Source organism: Physella acuta, unplaced genomic scaffold, assembly GCF_028476545.2.
Source record: "Physella acuta isolate Inbredline_101_S28 unplaced genomic scaffold, ASM2847654v3 ptg000050l, whole genome shotgun sequence".
Classification (NCBI taxonomy): Eukaryota; Metazoa; Mollusca; class Gastropoda; family Physidae; genus Physella; species Physella acuta.
This window is the reverse complement of record NW_026731570.1, coordinates 161,764-182,164: the sequence shown is the minus strand read 5'-3', so window position 1 is coordinate 182,164 and position 20,401 is coordinate 161,764. Positions and strand designations below refer to the sequence as shown.

At 39.5% G+C, this 20,401-nt stretch overlaps 1 protein-coding gene across 1 annotated transcript; it reads right to left on the bottom strand.

The window, feature by feature from the left end:
• Positions 1-511: 511 nt before the first annotated feature.
• Positions 512-16,426, bottom strand: LOC131945812 (uncharacterized). Its single transcript, XM_059306416.1, has 9 exons — positions 16,325-16,426; positions 14,883-15,073; positions 11,982-12,146; positions 10,964-11,059; positions 7,096-7,282; positions 5,822-6,024; positions 4,469-4,625; positions 1,798-2,006; positions 512-1,033 (listed from the first exon to the last, which is right to left on the bottom strand). The coding sequence occupies exons 1-9, from the start codon at positions 16,404-16,406 to the stop codon at positions 722-724; spliced, it is 1,602 nt and encodes a 533-aa protein (XP_059162399.1). The 5' UTR covers positions 16,407-16,426; the 3' UTR covers positions 512-721.
• Between the last annotated feature and the right edge of the window lie 3,975 nt (positions 16,427-20,401).

Here is a 20,401-nt window from a genome sequence, read left to right as displayed (position 1 = left end):
TAAGGTTAGGGTACAGGTAGTGCTAAGATAATTGTTAGGGTAAAAGTTAGGGTGATGGATACGGTAAAGGCTACGGTTAGGATATGGGGTACGGGATAGGGGGAGCGCTAGGATATATGTTAGGGTAAGCGTTAGGGTTCAGGCTAGGGTACTGGATAGGGGGGGGGGGGGCTGCTAGTGTGATGGCAAGGGTAAGGGTCAAGGTTAGGGTACTTGTGGGGTAAGTGCTAAGATGATATTTAGGGTAAACTTTAGGGTGATGAATACAGTAGTATAGACTATGGTTAGGATACGGCGTACGGACTAGAGGGAGCGCTAGAATGAATGTTAGAGTAAGCGTTAAGGTTCAGGTTAGGGTACGGGATAGAGGGGGGGGGGTGGTGCTAGTGTGGTGGCAAGGGTAAGGGTCAAGGTTAGGGTACGAAGTAGATGACTTACTAGTGTGATATGGTAAGGGTCAAGGTTAACGGGTAGAGGAAGTGCTAGTGCGATTTCTAGGGTAAGGGTCAAGGTTAGGGTATTGGGTTGAGGGAGTACTGGTGTGATTGCTAGGATTGGTTGAGGTTAGGGTTGAGGCTAGGGTACGGGGTACTAGTGTCATGGCTAGGGTATGGGTTAGAGCTTATGTTGATAGCCACAGTACGGAGTTAGGAAGTGATCAATTTCAAATTATTCGGGTTTAACAGGATCTACTCGCTTCACAAAAAAACAACAACTATCCTTAGTACAGTCTCTCGTCCTGATACCACGTGATGCTCTCCACCAACCATTTCTCAGGCGTGACGTAGGCGCGCGTGGCCATGTCATTGGCCGCTAGGGTGACCCCTGTCTTGGTGGACACCTGCACATACTGCTTGACAGGCTTGTACAGGTACAGGTGGTAGTCCCTGCCATCACCCCCACGGTAGAAGGGCAGGGTTTTCAGCGACTGACCTATGACCTCCGGGTTAGAGGCGGTCGAGTCGATGGACCGGATGTTGTTGATTTCTAAAAATAGCTCGGAGTTTTTCCCGGCAAACGTGGCTTCTTTTTCCTGTGGAGGCGAAAGAGTGAATAGTGAATGTTAAACATAAACAGAGTTTCTTCCAGGCATCTCTTCGAGGGGGGGGGGGGGGGGGGCGGAGCCTCCCTGAAGAAAGTCTACCGCCCCCCCCCCCGAACGAGAGGGATTTTATATAGTAAACATACACTTTTAGTGTCCGCCCCCCCCCCCCCCCCCCCGAAAAATGTTGACCGCCCCCCCCCCCCCGAAAATTTCAAGTGCCCCTCCCCCCCCCCCCCAAATTTAATGGGTACCTGGAAGAAACACTGAACATAAATTTGGTTAAACCCTGGTTGGATATTAGTCAAACATTGGTTAACATGGTTAAACATTGGTAAATCATCGGTCCGATGTATTAAAAGTCTCAAGTATTAAAAAACGCAGCTTTTTTCTGTGTACATGATCTATTCATATGAAGGGATAGAGTGGTCAGCATTCCAGACAGCCTTACTTTATTTCAGTGTTTCATCCAGACTTTTTTTCTCTGGTGGTGGGGGGGGGGGGGGGAGAGCTAAGATGCCTGGAATAAACTCTGCTTTATTTAAGTCAGGTACCCATATGAGCTCGGTGGATTCAGGGAGTTTCTACGAACATGAACCCTAGATTCGAACTCGAGACTTTCGGGTTATAAGACGTATGCTCTACCATTCGACCACGTCGTGCTATAAAGACTACATTACCAGATATTAACTACCACATTAGCAGGCATAGAACACTACATTGAAAGACATCAAAGACCGCAGTGACAGACGTACCTTGATCTCGACCTTGACCCTGACGCTGGAAGTGTCCATGCCGTAGACGAGGCTGGAGCTGTTGCCCATGGTGATGTTGTTGTTCTGGTCCATGATGACCGCTGGGCTCCAGGGGCGGGTGTCCACTGACCACGTGACCTTCAGCATCTCCGTCGACTTGGCGGACAGCTTGCCGTTCTCAACAAAGTACAGGAAGCTGCGAACTATACCTGTGGTAGGGAATATAGGAAAATGCGAACTATACCTTTTATATAGAATATGGTAAACTGCGAACTATATCTGTAGTATATAAGGAGGTAAACTGCGAATTGAGGATTAGAATAAGGTAAAGTGCGAACTATACCTGTGGTATGGAATATAGGAAAATGCAAATCAAAACATTGGTATGGAATAGGGTAAACTGCGAACTAAAACTGCGAACTTCTTGTGGAATAGAATAAGGTAAAGTGCGAACTATACCTGTGGTATAAATAATTGGAAACTGCGAACTAATGGTCTAGTATAAAATATAGAAAAATGAAACAATAGATGCAGAATGGAAGAAAGAAAGCATCTGCGAATTATATTTGACTACAGAGACTGCAAATTACGCCTGTGAAAGTGTAGCAGCGAACTGCTTAAACCTACGAAAACAATCTACAATTACAAGCAGTGTTTATTGACAATAAATATTAATATTTCCCTTATGTAATAATCACCTTACACTCCGATAATCACTCACCTGTAGTGTGTACCTGACAATCACTCACTCACCTGTTGTGTGTACATACCAATCACTCACCTGTCGTGTGTACCAATCACTCACCTGTGATAAGTACCAATCACTCACCTCTCACGTGTACCAACTACTCACTTGTGATATATACCAATCACTCACTTGTGATGTGTACTAATCACTCACTTGTAGTGTGTACCAATCACTCACTTGTGATGTGTACCAATCACTCACTTGTGATGTGTACTAATCACTCACTTGTAGTGTGTACCAATCACTCACTTGTGATGTGTACTAATCACTCACTTGTAGTGTGTACCAACTACTCACTTGTGATATATACCAATCACTCACTTGTGATGTGTACCAATCACTCACTTGTAGTGTGTACCAATCACTCACCTCTCACGTGTACCAACTACTCACTTGTGATGTATACCAATCACTCACTTGTGATGTGTACTAATCACTCACTTGTAGTGTGTACCAATCACTCACTTGTGATGTGTACCAATCACTCACTTGTGATGTGTACTAATCACTCACTTGTAGTGTGTACCAATCACTCACTTGTAGTGTGTACCAATCACTCACCTCTCACGTGTACCAACTACTCACTTGTGATATATACCAATCACTCACTTGTGATGTGTACTAATCACTCACTTGTAGTGTGTACCAATCACTCACTTGTGATGTGTACCAATCACTCACTTGTGATGTGTACTAATCACTCACTTGTAGTGTGTACCAATCATTCACTTGTGATGTGTACTAATCACTCACTTGTAGTGTGTACCAACTACTCACTTGTGATATATACCAATCACTCACTTGTGATGTGTACCAATCACTCACTTGTAGTGTGTACCAATCACTCACCTCTCACGTGTACCAACTACTCACTTGTGATGTGTACCAATCACTCACTTGTAGTGTGTACCAATCACTCACCTCTCACGTGTACCAACTACTCACTTGTGATGTATACCAATCACTCCCCTGTAGTGTGTACCAATGACTCACCTGACGTGTGTACCAATCACTCACCTGTAGTGTGTACCAATCACTCACCTGGCGTGTGTACCAATCGCTCACCTGTGTGTACTAATCACTCACTTGTCGTGTGTACTAATCACTCCCCTGTGTGTACCAATCACTCCCCTGTGTGTACCAATCACTCCCCAGTCGTGTGTACCAATCACTCCCCCGTGTGTACCAATCACTCCCCTGTGTGTACCAATCACTCCCCAGTCGTGTGTACCAATCACTCCCCCGTGTGTACCAATCACTCCCCTGTGTGTACCAATCACTCCCCTGTGTGTACCAATCACTCCCCCGTGTGTACCAATCACTCCCCTGTGTGTACCAATCACTCCCCAGTCGTGTGTACCAATCACTCCCCCGTGTGTACCAATCACTCCCCTGTGTGTACCAATCACTCCCCAGTCGTGTGTACCAATCACTCCCCAGTCGTGTGTACCAATCACTCCCCCGTGTGTACCAATCACTCCCCTGTGTGTACCAATCACTCCCCAGTCGTGTGTACCAATCACTCCCCCGTGTGTACCAATCACTCCCCTGTGTGTACCAATCACTCCCCTGTGTGTACCAATCACTCCCCCGTGTGTACCAATCACTCCCCTGTGTGTACCAATCACTCCCCAGTCGTGTGTACCAATCACTCCCCAGTCGTGTGTACCAATCACTCCCCAGTCGTGTGTACCAATCACTCCCCTGTGTGTACCAATCACTCCCCCGTGTGTACCAATCACTCCCCTGTGTGTACCAATCACTCCCCAGTCGTGTGTACCAATCACTCCCCAGTCGTGTGTACCAATCACTCCCCTGTGTGTACCAATCACTCCCCTGTGTGTACCAATCACTCCCCTGTGTGTACCAATCACTCCCCTGTGTGTACCAATCACACACCTGACGTGTGTACTAATCACTCACCTGTGGTGTGTACAAGCCGGTACACCTGACGTGTCTTGGTGTTGAAGAAGGTTTTCTCAGGACCCGAACCCCCGCGCCTGGCCATCTCGGTCGAGGTCTGGGCCACTATCACCCCGTCAGGTGACACAAACACCGAGCTTGCCTCGATGGTGTAGCCCTAGTGGTGAGACAAGACCGTGGTGAGACGTGACAGAGTGGTGACATATTGGTGACACAGATTCACATGGCAAGATAAGTTTTAACAGTGATATAATTTCTAATGATAATAAATACACTCTCTATCAAAACACCATCCAATATTCCAACCTCTCATCCGGATGTAGCCTACATTTTTAGGTGTTTCAGCAACATCCAACGACATTATATAGGATATGGCACCCAACATTCAACATCTAACAATATCCAACAACTCACATCCAACATCCCAGCCCAACATAAAAGTACACCCGACCCTGTGCCCTATCCTGATGTACAGCTTCAGGTTTTCAAGCAACCATCCAACATCAAGTGCTCCAAACACCTGAAACATCCAACATCTAACCTCCAACATACAATATAATACATGTGGTAATGTAACATACAACACCCATCCCCCAACATACACATCCAGCATCCAAAATCCACCCCCAACATCCAACATCCAACATCCAATCCTTACATCAAATTGTACTCTGACCTTATGCCCTATCCTGATGTACTTATTAAGATTGTTCAAGCAACATCCAACATCAGGTGCCCCAGACACATCCAACATCCAACCTCTAACATCCAACATAATATGTGACAATCCAACATTCACCCCAACATCCAACACCCAAAATACAACATCCAACACCTAACCTCCAACATCCAATATAATACATGTGACAATCTAACATCCAACACCCCATCCTTACATCAAAGTGCCCCATCCTGATGTACATCGCCTGGTGCTCCAGCGACATACTACGTAAACAGGTAACAATCAAACATTCATCGCCATCTAGCAATTAAACATCCAATACCCAACCGATACATCAATTTGCACCCAAATCCCTATCCTGATGTACACCGTGAGGTGCTACAGAGACATATGCCAAAATATCCAAAATTTAACATTCATTCATTGACAATCCAACATCCATTACCCAGGTGCTCCAGATGCATCCAACATCCATCATCCTACATACAACATCCAACACCCAACATCCAACATCCAACACCCCATCCCATCCTTACATCAAAGTGAGCCCTGACCCGATGCCCCATCCTAATGTACATTGTCTGATGCTCCAGCGACATAGAACATACAACATCCAACAACCAACATCCAACACCCAACATCCAACATCCAACACCCCATCCCATCCTTACATCAAAGTGTACCCTGACACGATGCCCCATCCTTATGTACATGGTCAGGTGCTCCAGCGAGCCCTTGAGAGCCGTGCCGTTCTTGTCATGCTCGTACACGATGGCCCAGCAAGAGTCCGCGAACCACTGGAGGGCCACAAAGTCGTTGGTGTGGTTCAGCTGCGTCATGTTGCCTAGCGACCAGCGGGCAGAGTCTCGGCGTCCTGGGCAACAAGACAAAACAATTTTTTCATTCGATTTTAGGCTCTTCCAGTTCTGACAAAAAAAATGCCATGGTTAAAAGTCATGATTGGGTTAAAGGTCATGGCCGTCAGAGTTAAAGGTCAAGGAGAAAACAAACTACTCTCGTGTCACGGACACGTCCGAATAGCCGGGCAAGTCTCGTATCATCAAAATCCGACTAAACTATTTTGGAGCGGAAGCAATATCTTCTGAAGAAATCGAATTGATCATGAAACAAACTTCTAATTATGTCTATATCGCTTATGCATAAAAGGGAAATGCATCTTGATAATTAGTAAGTAACCTACCTGTAGTCTCCCAAGAAGACAGCCATTCGTATAAAGTAAAATTTTCCATTTCAAACCTGACGGTCTATGGGGCAATTGAAGTAGAGTTCACTTGTTTCTGTGAAACTCGGCATATGAAGAGATAGTGTGGTCAGCCTTTACTTTCCCTAACGTTAGTTAGGTACCCATCAGAGTTGGGTGGACTCATGGACGGTCTACTGACTTGAACCCGGATTCGAACTCGAGACTTACGGGTTAGCAGTCCAGCTCTCTACCGCTAGACCACTCCGTACCCAGCCTCTCCCTATAGGTGATGCCACCCCTCCCCCTACCTCCACCCCCATGTAGTAAGTCTGATCTTCTTCTTCTTCTTCGTTCTTAATTATTAGTGTTGAAGGGGGTCGAGATTTATCTGACAGTGGGTTTAAACTCGAGACTTTGTTCGAATTTATCAACCATGAGCTTTTTGCCGACTCGATCACGCCTCCAACACAATTAAGCGTTACGTGTCAACTAGTTATGCGCCATTGACTCCGATTTCAGCCTGCTTTTCTTTTTGGATTTGCTTCCATAGCCTTTGTCCAACCAAGAACAAACTACAAGGCAGCAGTTGTTTAATTTTTGGAGTTGTCTCTCATAGAAGAGCTGATGTCTACAATTATCGAGCCTCATCTGCCCGAGGGTTCGAACTCGAGACTTTTCGGTTTAGCAACCATGAGCTTTACCGACTCGACCCCACCGACCCTAGTAAGTCTGATAACCTACCTGTAGTCTCCCAAGAAGAAAGCCAGTGGTACGGCCTCTCCCTAAAGGTGATGCCCCCAGTGTTAGTGTAGGCCTGGCTGATGTGCCCCAAGCTCTGGCCGCTGATGTGCCGTGTCTGGTAGTCGATGTGGACGTTGTCCATGGTGAAGGCGTAGCCGCGGTCGCGCATCAGGCCTCGCATTTCGGACTAGTGAGTACGTTCAGGGGAGAGAATCATGTGAGAAAATTATGGGGGAGACAATCACGTGAGAAAATTACAGAAGAGACATTAATGGGTAGAATCATGGGCAGACAAACATGGTTAGAAAATCACGGGTAGATTCTTATAAGGAGGTATTTATAACAGAGAACTGACCATAATTTTGATACTTAAGAACTATGTTAAAGAGAAGAAATTGCATTATCTAAACCATAGCGATATGATATACATTTAGTATGTAAATTAGAGATAATGCATTTTTCAGTTGATTCGTCATTGCGACAAAAGAGCCATTCTATTGCTAAACATATTGCACACAGCTCTCGAGAAGAGTCACCTAGATCAGGGGTCGGCAACCTTTTGAAGCGGAAGAGGCAAAAGTTACAATTTTCAAAATTTCCCTGGTTTTAAAGAGCCACTAACATTTTTTTTTATTTCAAATATTTTATTTTTTGATTAAGATTATTAGTATTTGTGCAAGGAGCTGGAGAGCCGCATCTTGATATCAAAAGAGCCGCATGCGGCTCGCGAGCCGCAGGTTGCCGACCCCTGACCCAGGAGCAATCTTAGGTAGGATGTTCCGTCCCGACACCATTGAACCTATACTCAAAGCTTTATAGGTATCAAAATAAATGATAAATCAAAAGAGAAAATAAAGAAGCAAAATTAAAAGAGAAAATAAAGAAGCAAAATCGTTGAAGATACTGAAAGGCAAGAAAAGACATTTTGAAACAGGAAGTAACAAGAATCAAGACGGAAAAGCAGATTCAAGGAAACTGAAGTCTAAAGGCAAGAAAGTAAAGACAAGAAGAAACAAGAATCAAGACGTGAAACTGATTGTACATTGAATGCTATTTCATGTAATTTCAAGAAAAAAAAAAGAAAAAAAATAAAATAAACATGTTATTCATTGTTCAAATACCAGGCGCCATTTAGTGGGTATTGCTTCAGATAAGTAGAGTGTATATTTTAGGGCAGGGGTCGGCAACCTGCGGCTCCTTTGTTGTCAAGATGCGGCTCTCCAGCTCCTTGCCGAAATATTAATAATTATATTTTTTTTTTCAAAACTCATTGAGATATTATAAAGAAAAATAACTTTAAAACAGTATAAAACACTCATCAGAGAACAATAAGAGAAGGTGAGGTAGCAGTATACGGACAGCTGACAGCCGCTTGGGCACAATGGCGACGGCTCCATGCTTGCCACTGCTCATGTGCCGACTTTTCTTTTTCGAATGTAGTTAAATGGGGAATATTATTTTTACTCATAATGCATTTCTCTATCCGTCAGTATGTATTTATTTTGACCTGAGTGACGTGGTTTTTTAGTTATTAGCATCCTAGAGTTGAGCCGGGTACTGGACGGTGGGGTACGAGGTTACCCTGCCTTCAGTGGGTAGGAAGATAGACCCGGTGAGTACCGAAGACAGAAGCGACCGATACCCAAGTTAGTTAGTCGGAGTTGGTCGTGTTGAGGGATGTTTGGCTATGGGAGACACATCCTGGGCCGGTGGTGAAAGAAAAACAAAGTCATTGACTTCTAAAGTGGATTGGGATAGTCGTATAGTTATATTATTTGATTACTAATTTTATCATAGCAGAGCTAGCTAAAATACTTTAATATGTTTTGTGCGAAATATGAGTATGTTTTTAAAGTATAAATATTCTTTCATAAATAAAGCTAGTTATTTCAGATACAAAATCAAATCTAATATATAAAGCTCAATTCTGTAACGCATATGTTTGTTTGTCGATGGTTATCGATGGATTTAAGTGTTATAATATTATCGTGCGCATTTCTCTAAATTTATGAGTTTAAAAATTATTATTGAAAGTGTTGGGAAATCATTTTCATTTTTCAAATTATAGTAATAATTGTCGGCATGTTCATTGAACACAAGTTTTAAAAAAATATCATCTTTTACAACAATTCTAATTATGTCTTTATTTAGTCCTATAGCACTTACTTCCCTTTGATAAATTAGGAAAAACACAATTACTTCCCTTTACAAAACCATTGCATTTTGTGGAAAATAATTTACTTTTTAATTACTTTGTTTTGGTGTTGGGAAAAAAAATAATTACATAATTAGCGGGGATTGATCAAGTGCAAATGTTGTAGGTATTTTACGGATAAGCTTGGAGTATTATAATTGTTCATTAAATTGAAACAGGCGCGTTCGTTTAAGTGAGTGCAAAAAAACTATGAATAAGTTGGTGTACTATAGTCGTTTATTAAGCTAAAACAGGCGATTCCGCCCCGGGCGTTTATGTCCGCGTTAGTGTTTTCTTTGTGTTTAGGTGGGTTTGCGTTAGTGGTTGCGTTTTGATTTGGTTCGTTTTTGTTCTTTCTTTTTTCGTTTTTGTTTGTGTTTTTTTCTTTGGGTTTGTATTTGTGTTTTTGGTTGGTTTTGCGTTTGGTTTTGGTTTGTTTTCGTTTGCTTTTTCGTTGTTTTTTTTTTTTGGTATTGGTGTTTGTGGTTGGGTTTGTTGTTAGGTTTTTGTTTTCGTTTGCTTTTTTGTTTGTTTTTTCTTTGTGTTTGTATTGGTGTTTGTGGTTGTGGTTGGGTTTGTTGTTAGGTTTTTGTTTTCGTTTGTATTTGTAATTGTGTTAGCGTTATGTTTGCGTTTTGTTGTTTTGGTTTTGGTTGGTCGTGGTTTGGGTGAGCAATGCCGGGTTTATGATGATTACTAAACACACAGGTAATGGTCTTTAACAGAAAGGTTTTTCACAGAAGCCAGAGCAGGGCCTGGCCGGGACGGCTAGTGTATATATAAATAATCCTAATCAGATTCCAAAATATTGAATTATAAGTATTAGTGGCTCTTTAAAAACTGGGAGCTTGTGTAAATTGTAGCTTTTGGCTCTTCTGGATCAAAAGGTTGCCGACCCCTGTTTTAGGGTGGTGGAACAGGCAGCGTATATTATTTTTAAAAGCACCGTTCTATGGACTTTTAATGGATTATTACATTAACAGCACATTAAATGTAAAATCCTTTAAATTCATCATCAATGTTCCCGTTCGTGCAAAAAGACACATTTGGAAAGATAAAATAGAGTTCATCTGCTTCAATAACCTCGACTTATAGGGAGATGGTGTGGTCAGCACTCAGTGTTTCTTTCAGACTTTTTTCTCCCAAGGGTGGGGGGAGGGGTGGGGCACTAGATATTTTCGAGGGGGGGGGGGGGTAAATGCGGACACTAGTCTTTCTTCGGGAGGCAGAGCCTCCTCACCCCCCTCCCCCCAGAAGAGACTTTGGAAGTAACTCTGTCAGCACTATGCCCAGCTATCTTTGATTTCCTAACGTAACTCGGTACCCACCAGAGATGGGTGGACTCGTGGATTTCCTACAGAATCGACTCCGGGATCCGAACTCGAGACTTTCGCGTTAGCAGTTGTAAGCTCTTTCTGACGACCGGAAGTAGTATTTAACGCTATTTCCGTTTTTTCAATTAAAAACGAAAATGACTTTATAAAGTACTAATATAAAGTACTAACGTTCCGCATAATTCAACACATTGTTTGCTGTTCACATGGTGCGCAATTCTTTTTTTTCTACGAGATTCTATTCTATTTTAATAAAGCGGGATGATATCCCCTAAACTTTCTAGAATATTCTTATCGATAATTAAATGTTTAGATGGGAAAAAAAAAACATCGTGCTCACCTTAATTGCCATGGCCAGAAAGTTGTCGGAAAAACCGTTACTGGTGGAACCATCTAGGTATCTTGACGTCACGGGCGTGTGTTCGGGACTGTAGTCCTGGAATTAAGGCGTGGGGGGGGGGGGTTAATGATGTTACATCGTAGGACAATGACCTACCCGGCAGACATCTTTTGGTTTCAAATTTGTTTTTTTTTTTGTTTTTTTTTTGTTATCCAAAGTTTGTGAAATATACATAATTATGTTGGATTTTGTCAGTAGGCCTAAAGCATAATATCGTCATACAACATACATAAGTATCCGAAGTTTTGTCAGTAAAATATAACTAGATCGTGCAACATTCATATGTATGTTAAGGTTTTGTCAGTATAGCATGACGTGGATCATGTAACATACATATGTATGTTAAGGTTTTGTCAGTATAGCATGACGTGGATCATGTAACATACATATGTATGTTAAGGTTTTGTCAGTTTAACATAACCTGGGTCATGAAATAAACATAAGTATGTAAAGTTTTATCAGTACAGCATATTTCGGTCATGACGTATGACTGTCATATGACAAAGCAGCTTGAGTATTCCTGTATAGGGTTGATTTTCATTTACATCAGACACAAAACTTCATTCTGTTAGTCAGCAATATTCATCGGGAATATCCGTCACGCTCAGAGCTACGTGACAGTAAGACCTACGTGACAGTAAATCCTACGTGACAGTAAGTCCTACGTGACAGTAAGACCTACGTGACAGTAAGACCTACGTGACAATTAGACTTACATAACAGTCAGAAATACAAGACAATCAAACTTACATGACAGATAAATATGACAGACACATATGACAGACACATATGACAGACACATATAACAGACACACATATGACAGACAGACATGACAGACATATATGACAGACACATACAACAGACACATATAACAGACACACATATGACAGACATATGACAGACATACGACAGACACACATGACAGACACATATGACAGACACACCTGACAGACCTACCCTGGTCCGGAACATGATGGAGTCGACGGTCCACTTGTGGTCCTTGACCGCTCCGTCATACCGGCTGACGGACACATTAAGGTAACTCACCGACCCCTCAGTACACACGATCACCGGCTGCATCTCGGCTGTTGGCCCCACGGGAAATGACATACGATCCGAGCTCTGTTGAGCCAAATGTCACATGTCATTTACAGGCCTACCTATTTAGGTGTCATTTCAAAATGTTGCGTGTTAATTATATATGGCTAATTAATCTCGAAAATCGATCGTGAATTGTAGTAATTATAAACAAAAGTCAATACACTGACCACAACAATCAGTCTATCTATATATATAATTCTCTTCTTGGAGACGATAGAAAACACCAAGCTGTAAGCGCGTCTGGTGAGCCGTGGTTCACGCTAAATGTTTACATTCGTAGAGCCGGGTTTAGTGACGGCTATTAGGGGCAGATAATTTGGTCTGAAACGATTTTAAACTTAGGGGAGGTGACTGAGATGAGTTTACTTTCACGGGGGAGGAGGGGTAGGGGAAAGGAGGGGGGAGTTATCGTCCTTAACGAGCTTCTGATAGTGTTTTAAGGCAAATATTTTCAGTGGCAGCGTTGGTACTGTCGAAATCACAAATTATGAATTACTGAAAAGTAGAAAATAAAACCAGTCATGCCCAATGTTTACAATCGTAGAGCCGGGTCGAATTAGTGACGGCTATTAAGGGCAGATAATTTAGTTTTTAAACGATTTGGAACTAAGTGGAGGTAATTAAAGTGAGACTGCTTTCCGGGGGGGGGGGGGGGGTGGGGGATAATCGTTCTTCACGAGCTATTGACAGTGTTTCAAAGCAAATATTTTCAATCGCAGCATTGGTAGTGTCAAATTCACAAATTATGCACTACTGAAAACTAGAAAAATAAAACAACTCGTTACATTTATAAAAAGAGAACGTGGTGACACCAATAGCATCAAAGCTATAGAAAAATTTACAGACATCAGACATATTATATTGTCTTTCATCCATAATATAGAGCGGATTTTCATTAATTTGTCTAGATTTAACAGCTAATTGTGATGCGTACGTATTTTGATAAATTTGAAGTTCAACACTTTAGCATACGTATTATAATATTTTAAAAATAATCAGTGGCGTAGCGAGGTCGGGTGTCACCCGGTGCGGCACTTAATGGTGTCACCCCCCCCCCCCCCCAGAGGCGTAGCGACCATTCCCGGGGAGAAACTTTCAAATTTTCTATTTGCACCCCCCCCCCTCAAACTTTCGATTTGCACCCCCCCCCCTCAAGTTTTTCTCTATATGTTTTGCTATTTTTGCCTTGGTGTCACCCCCTAAATGGTGTCACCCGGTGCGGTCCGCACCCCCCGCCCCCCGCCCCCCCCCCCCCCTCGCTACGCCCCTGAAAATAATGACGCAAGGTGTAGGCCTACTGTCTTTGGTACAGGGCATCGGGGGCTGTAAAACATAAATAACCTTGGGTAGCTTTAACTGAAATCAAATTAACAAGCCCCTTAGCTAGAGTTAGAGTAGTTTTGTGTCGGTAACACAAGCAAAAATATATATATATATATATATATATATATATATATATATATATATATATATATATATATATATATATATATATATATATATATATATATATATATATCAGTGTAGTGTATACAAATAAATAAACACATTTCCTAAATATAAAAATTAAAACATTAGACACACACACATGTATATATATATATATATATATACATATATATATATATATATATATATATATATATATATATATATATATATATATATATATATATATATATATATAACATTTTGATGATTAATAATCATTTCAATAAAACATCTCATTGCTGATTAATAAATTTAACGTAATTTACTGTTCAAAACAACAATTCTTTACTTTTAATTTCTATTTGCTACTTCCCATATGAAATTCAAACATAATAAGGGAAATAATCTCAAACTATTACCCATAAGGGGTTAAAACCTTTGACAAAATTCAGTATTTACAAATAATAATTAGAGGCAATTGTTTTAAATTTTTTTAAAAAGTTAAATTTTGTGCAATCAAATTTTGTTATTCAAGAATTTTTGTTAAATATTTTTTTTTTCTTTTAATAAAAATCGAAAACTGTTAGTTGTTTCAAAGACATATGTAGTAAAATAACAAAGCACGCTATGAAATTTCATTGAGTGAGATCTTAAACGTGTCCATTGTTCAATTCTTCAAAATAATCAGAGTAAAAAAATGAAAACTGAACTCCCCACTCATCATCTCCCATACATCACCAAACAGCCTCACATCACCTCCCACACAACACCCACCTCCCACACAACACCTACCTCCCCACACATCACGTACCTGCCCATACATAACCTACCTCCACCACATCACCTACCTCCCACACAACACCCACCTCCCACACATCACCTACCTCCCACACATTATCTATCTCCCACACAACACCTATCTCCCCTTACATCACCTCCCTACACAATACCTCCAAAACATCACCCCATTCCCCACATATTCCCTACCTCCCCACACATCACCTCACACACATCACCTCACACACATCACCACCCACACATCACCTCACACACATCACCTCACACACATCACCTCACACACATCACCTCACACACATCACCTCACACACATCACCTCACACACATCACCACCCACACAGCACCTCCCATACATCACCTCCCACGTATTACCTACCTCCCAACACAACACCCACCTCCCAACACAACAACCACCTCCCACACATTACCCACCTCCCACACATCACCTACCTCCCCATACATCGCCTCCCCACACATCACCTCACACACATCACCTCCCACACATCACCTCCCACACATATAACCTACCTCCCCACAGATGACTTGACCGTTCATATTCAAGTTCTCCAGTACCAACGACTCTTTATACTTGCCGTGCCGGATAATGGCACGAACCGGTTTTCCCATCAAAATGTGCGTCCTCAAGACGTCCGAAGTTGGCTTGGTCGTCTGCAAGTTTGACCAGTACAAACGGTCAAACCATGGGCGCTGGCAGACGGCTGAAGAATTTACAAACACACATCATACACAAGTCACGTAACACAAAAACAGAAAAATATATAAAAAGCCAATGATTAATACTAACACAATAAAAATATTAGATTTTATTAAAATGTTTGGCAGTGTTAGTTTTACATTTTAAGCTGTTGAAAGTCAAGTTCCATTATCGAACCAGACGACCCATGGGTCAATTGAAGTAGAGTTCACCTGTTTCTGTGACTTCTGCATGTCGTCATTTCTAAGCCAATCCGAATTTAATTACCCTAACGTGAGTTAGGTACACATCAGAAATTTCTACCGATTTGTACCCGGATTCGAAGTCGTGAATTCCGGGTTAGCAGTCAAGCGCTCTACCGTTAGGCCACGCAATATCATTACTAAACAAAAATAGTATTAGGTAGTCTTCAAATTCAAATAAAGATTATAAGGCCTAATAAGACATATTTTAAGTACTAAAAACACATCCAGGATGAAATGACGAAACGATAGATACAAAGTCTGTGTAACAAGTGTTAAAACTAGTCTTATATTACTAGTAAATTATTTTCAAATAGCAAGTCTAAATATTGGAATTTTAATACCTATCGCCTATCTTAAACATAAATAAATCCTCCTTCACACAAAGTAATAAATAAGACGATTTGTTTTACTTTAAAAAAAAAACAAATTCTGTGATCATAAATAAAAGCTAAAGAAAATACTGTACTCTTTTGTATAGCAGAAACAATATATTAGTAAAAAAAACAAAAATATAGTTTTTGACTTCTTCTTCTTCTTCTTCGTTCTTAATTTTTTAGTGTTGGGAGGGATCGAGCCTTATCTGCCAGAGGGTTTGAACTCGAGACTTTTTTTTTTCGAATTTATCAACCATGAGCTTTGCCGACTCGACCATGCTTCCATCACAATTAAGGATTACGTGTCAACTTGTTATGCGCCATTGAGGTCATTGACTCCGATTTCAGCCTGCTTTTCTTTTTGGATTTGCTTCCATAGCCTTTGTCCAACCAAGAACAAACTACAAGGCAGCAGTTGTTTGATTTTGGAGTTGTCTCTCCTAGAAGAGTGGCTGTCCCCAGCTAACGAGCCTCATCTGCCCGAGAGTTTTTGACTCTTTGAATACATTTTTAAAAAAATTGATTAAAAAAAAAAACAACGGGTTAGTCTTAAAAAGCTAAACCTAAATTCAGATCTAAACATAACTCTAATCTCGTGGTACGTTAAAGCCAAGAGTTGCATGTACGGTGACTTACACTCTGAGTACTCAAACTGGTATTGTGCGCGCGATGAGTACACCTGGACACTCACCCACAAGGTCAGCAGCCACAAGGTCATGGTCAGCGATGGGACTAGAATAAAGATCAGCATATAACACACATGACGTCATCTACAACTTACAATAACATAAAATCGACATGCGTTTTTTTTTCATAAAATATTATAAAGCTAATTGAATCTTAAACGTAAATAATATTTTAGCAAATGATTTAGCTTTTATTTTGCTTATTACATACATAAATAAGAGAACGCAATTTTAGTGACGATAATATTTTACTGTGTAAAGTTATAACAATAACTTAGTCCCGCTGATATCCGCGAAACTATTACAATATAAAGTGAACGCGAGTAACATTATGGGGTAAATAGACGTGATTAAATACATAATGTGAAAAATCACAGTAAGTATTAACCAAAATAAACCGGGCGTAATCTCCCCTAAACTTTCTCGAATATTCTAATTATCTAATATAACACTACGTGAAATGGCAACTCAAAATATAGACATGATTTTTAACTACTTAAACTTTTAAAAATAGAATAGAATCTCGAAGAAAAAAGAATTGCGCACCATGCTAACGCCAAGAGAAAATGTGCAAAATAGTGCGGAATATTCTTAGTACTTTATAAATTTACATGCGTTTTTTTTTAAAAATCGGAAGTAGCGTAAATTATTACTTCCGGTCAACGGAAATTACTCAAAATTTGATAGATGGTAGAGGATTAGATTTTTACTTACATTTTATTTATCTATCTGAAATAGTACTCAAGTTATAGGCTTTTGAAAAATTCATAGTAAAAAAGTACCACTTCCGGTTATCGGAAATCGCTCAAAAATTGATACGGATCTACGATTTTGATAAATACTTATATATGAAATTTCATAAACCTAGCTGTAAAGGTACTCAAGTTATCGTGTTTACAGACACACAGACACAGACACACAGACATACGGACAAGATTGAAAAATTATTTTTTCCGTATCAGTAAGGTGTAAAACGTTGAGATTTGTAAAAATCTCGATTTTTTTTGCACGATTACAAGACTTTCTCTATACTTTGTATATCCGAGAAAGTAAAACATTTTTAATTATGCAACAGGAAAAGTGTTTATAATTGTGAAAAAGAACCCATGAAACAATGACGTCCCTAATGTTAAACGTTAACTAATGACGTCATCTGCCGAGTTCAGAATAAAAAGAAATGAACTATTTCATTCAAGTTTCATTTAGATCTACGTACGCTATGAAATGTATACAATACAATTTTTCCGGCCTAAACTTATAAAATTTATTTTATCTATTTGGATTCTAGATCTAGAGATTCTAGATCTAGACTAGATCTAAATCTACGCAAAAACTAGACGTAGACGCTAAGACGCTAAGATCTAGAAATAAATGTCTACATTAAACTATTTCAGGCCTCAATTATTTTATAGAAATCTTTGTTTTTTTAGCTATGGAACTGGCTAATTTGGGATTTTAAAAATAATTTGAATGAATAGGCATATTTGCGTAAGTTAAGATTTTTAAATACGACGTTCATTATCCAATAAGAAGCAAAAATAGCTGAGATCATGGTGTACTTAATTCCACCCAGTTGGTGCGGGATCGAGACACACCAAGTCATAATTAATTATTTTTTATTTGATAATCTTCCGATTTTAGACTATAAACAAAGGAACTACTTCATTCAAATTTGATCTAGATCTAGATCTATAGATCTACTCATCAAGACGTACGCTATGAAATATATAAAATGTTATCGGTCAAACTAATACAAATTACTTAAAATCAACATAATGAACATTGAATAGCCAGATTTTTAACGGAATCATTTAAGTCACTTAATCAGCGTGGTGCCTGTGTTATGTTAAATGTGTCAGATTTTGTGCTAATTAGTTATTATTTTTTATTTGTCTCTAATATCGTCCAGCGTATAGTAAAGCACATTGCGTTTTGACCAATAACTATTTCATAAATTATTTTTCTCAAACAAGTACAACATTTTAAAATATATAGGCCTATAATTAGAAACGGGTACTTATGGCTAGTAGAATAGAATCTCGTAGAAAAAAAGAACAACAAACAATATGTTTGTAAAAGTTCGGAATATTATTAGTACTTTATAAATTTACATGCGGTTTTTTTTTTTTGAGAAATCAGAAATAGCGTAAATTAATACTTCCGATCAACTGACATTAGGCAAACTTTGACAGAAGGCAGAGAATAAGATCTTTTACTTTTATCTATCTGATACATTACTTTAGTTATGGGCTTTTGAAAAACTAAAAGTAGAATAAATTCCACTTTCGGTTATCGGAAATCGCTGAAAAGTTGAAACAGAACTACAAATTTGATAGAATACTTATATATGAAATTTCAGCAACTTAGCTGTAACGGTAATCAAGTTCTCGTGTTCATAGACACACACAAGCATACATACACCCACACAACTTTAAAAGTACTAATAAATACAAGCATTGACTGCAGAAAAAAGGTTCAAACAAATTAATCAGCATTGCTAAATTGTTTTTTATTTGTCCTGTTGACATATGGGTAAATGGCCAAAGATTAGAGTTAGTTTTTTCATTCTTCTTCTTCTTCTACGTTCTTAACTCTAGTGTTTGAAGGGATTACATCCAGCACCATTAAGTCTTACGTGGCACACAAACTAACGGCTTATCCAAAACAATAAGACAAGGCACTGATGGAGAAGAAAGGAAAGGCAAAGACGTCATAAGATTGCTGACATCAAAGTCTGGGCAGGACTGTCCTTTACAGAACTACTCAGCGCAGCAGACGATCGAGACAGATGTCGGAAAAAATTTCTAAAAAATCATCTATGGCGTCACTATTAGGGCTAAAAAATCATCTAAATATAATGAGCGCAAACTAATACTAATTTTAGTCGGATTACTCTCTATACGCCTTTATCAGTTTTTTTTTATAGCAATATGTATGTCAAGGGAGACAACACCAAATTAAATTAGAAAATTAGAGAAAATGTATAACTAACAAAAACTTTAATCAATTTAATAAATTTGTATTCAGTATTTAAATTTGATGTTATTTATCTACGTCAAAACAAACCTGCATTTTTTATATAGAAAAATGACAATTTAAAGTTACGATTAAACATAGAATCTAACATGTTGTCAGTAAAGTATTCCTATAATTTTAAATAACGATTTTCCCATTTACTTTCAATAAGTGGCACATACATTTGTTACTGTATTTTTTAACCGGGATTGATCTCCCTTAAACTTTCTCGAATTTTCCTTTATTACAGGAGATGGGAACTCGGGATATAGACATGATTTTTAATCCATTTAAAATACTTCAACTTTTTAAAATAGAATAAAATCTCGTAGAAAAAAGAATGGCACATCAAGTGAACGCCAAATTAAATGTGCATAATAGTGCGGATTATTATTAGTACTTTAAAAATTTACATTCTTTTTTTTTTAGAAATCGGAAATAGCGTAAATTGCTACTTCCGGTCAACGGAAATTACTCAAAATTTGATAGATGGTAGAGGATTAGATTTTTTACTTACATGTGGCATTTTATTTATCGATCTGAAATAGTACTCAAGTTATAGGCTTTTGAAAAATTCAAAGTAAAAAAAGTACCACTTCCGGTTATGGGAAATCGCTCAAAAGCTTATATGCATCTACGATTTTGATATAATACTTATATATGAAATTTCATCAACCTAGCTGTAACGGTACTCAATTTATCGTGTTTACACACACACAGACACACAGACATACGGACAAGATTGCAAAATTTGTTTTTCCGACTCAGGGAGCCCTAAAACGTCGATATTTGCAAAAATCTCGATTTTTTTTAAGCACGATTACAAAACTTTCTCTATACTTCGTATATACGAGAAAGTAAAAAGGTAATGGGTTAGCCTACATATTACTACTACAAAGGAGCCAGGGTCAGAACCACAGTGCCACCAGACCCCGCAATGCGGTGGGGGGGGGGGGGGGGCTCACGCCATTTAGGGGCCCACAGCCAACCATAATTTCTATACTTAATTTTT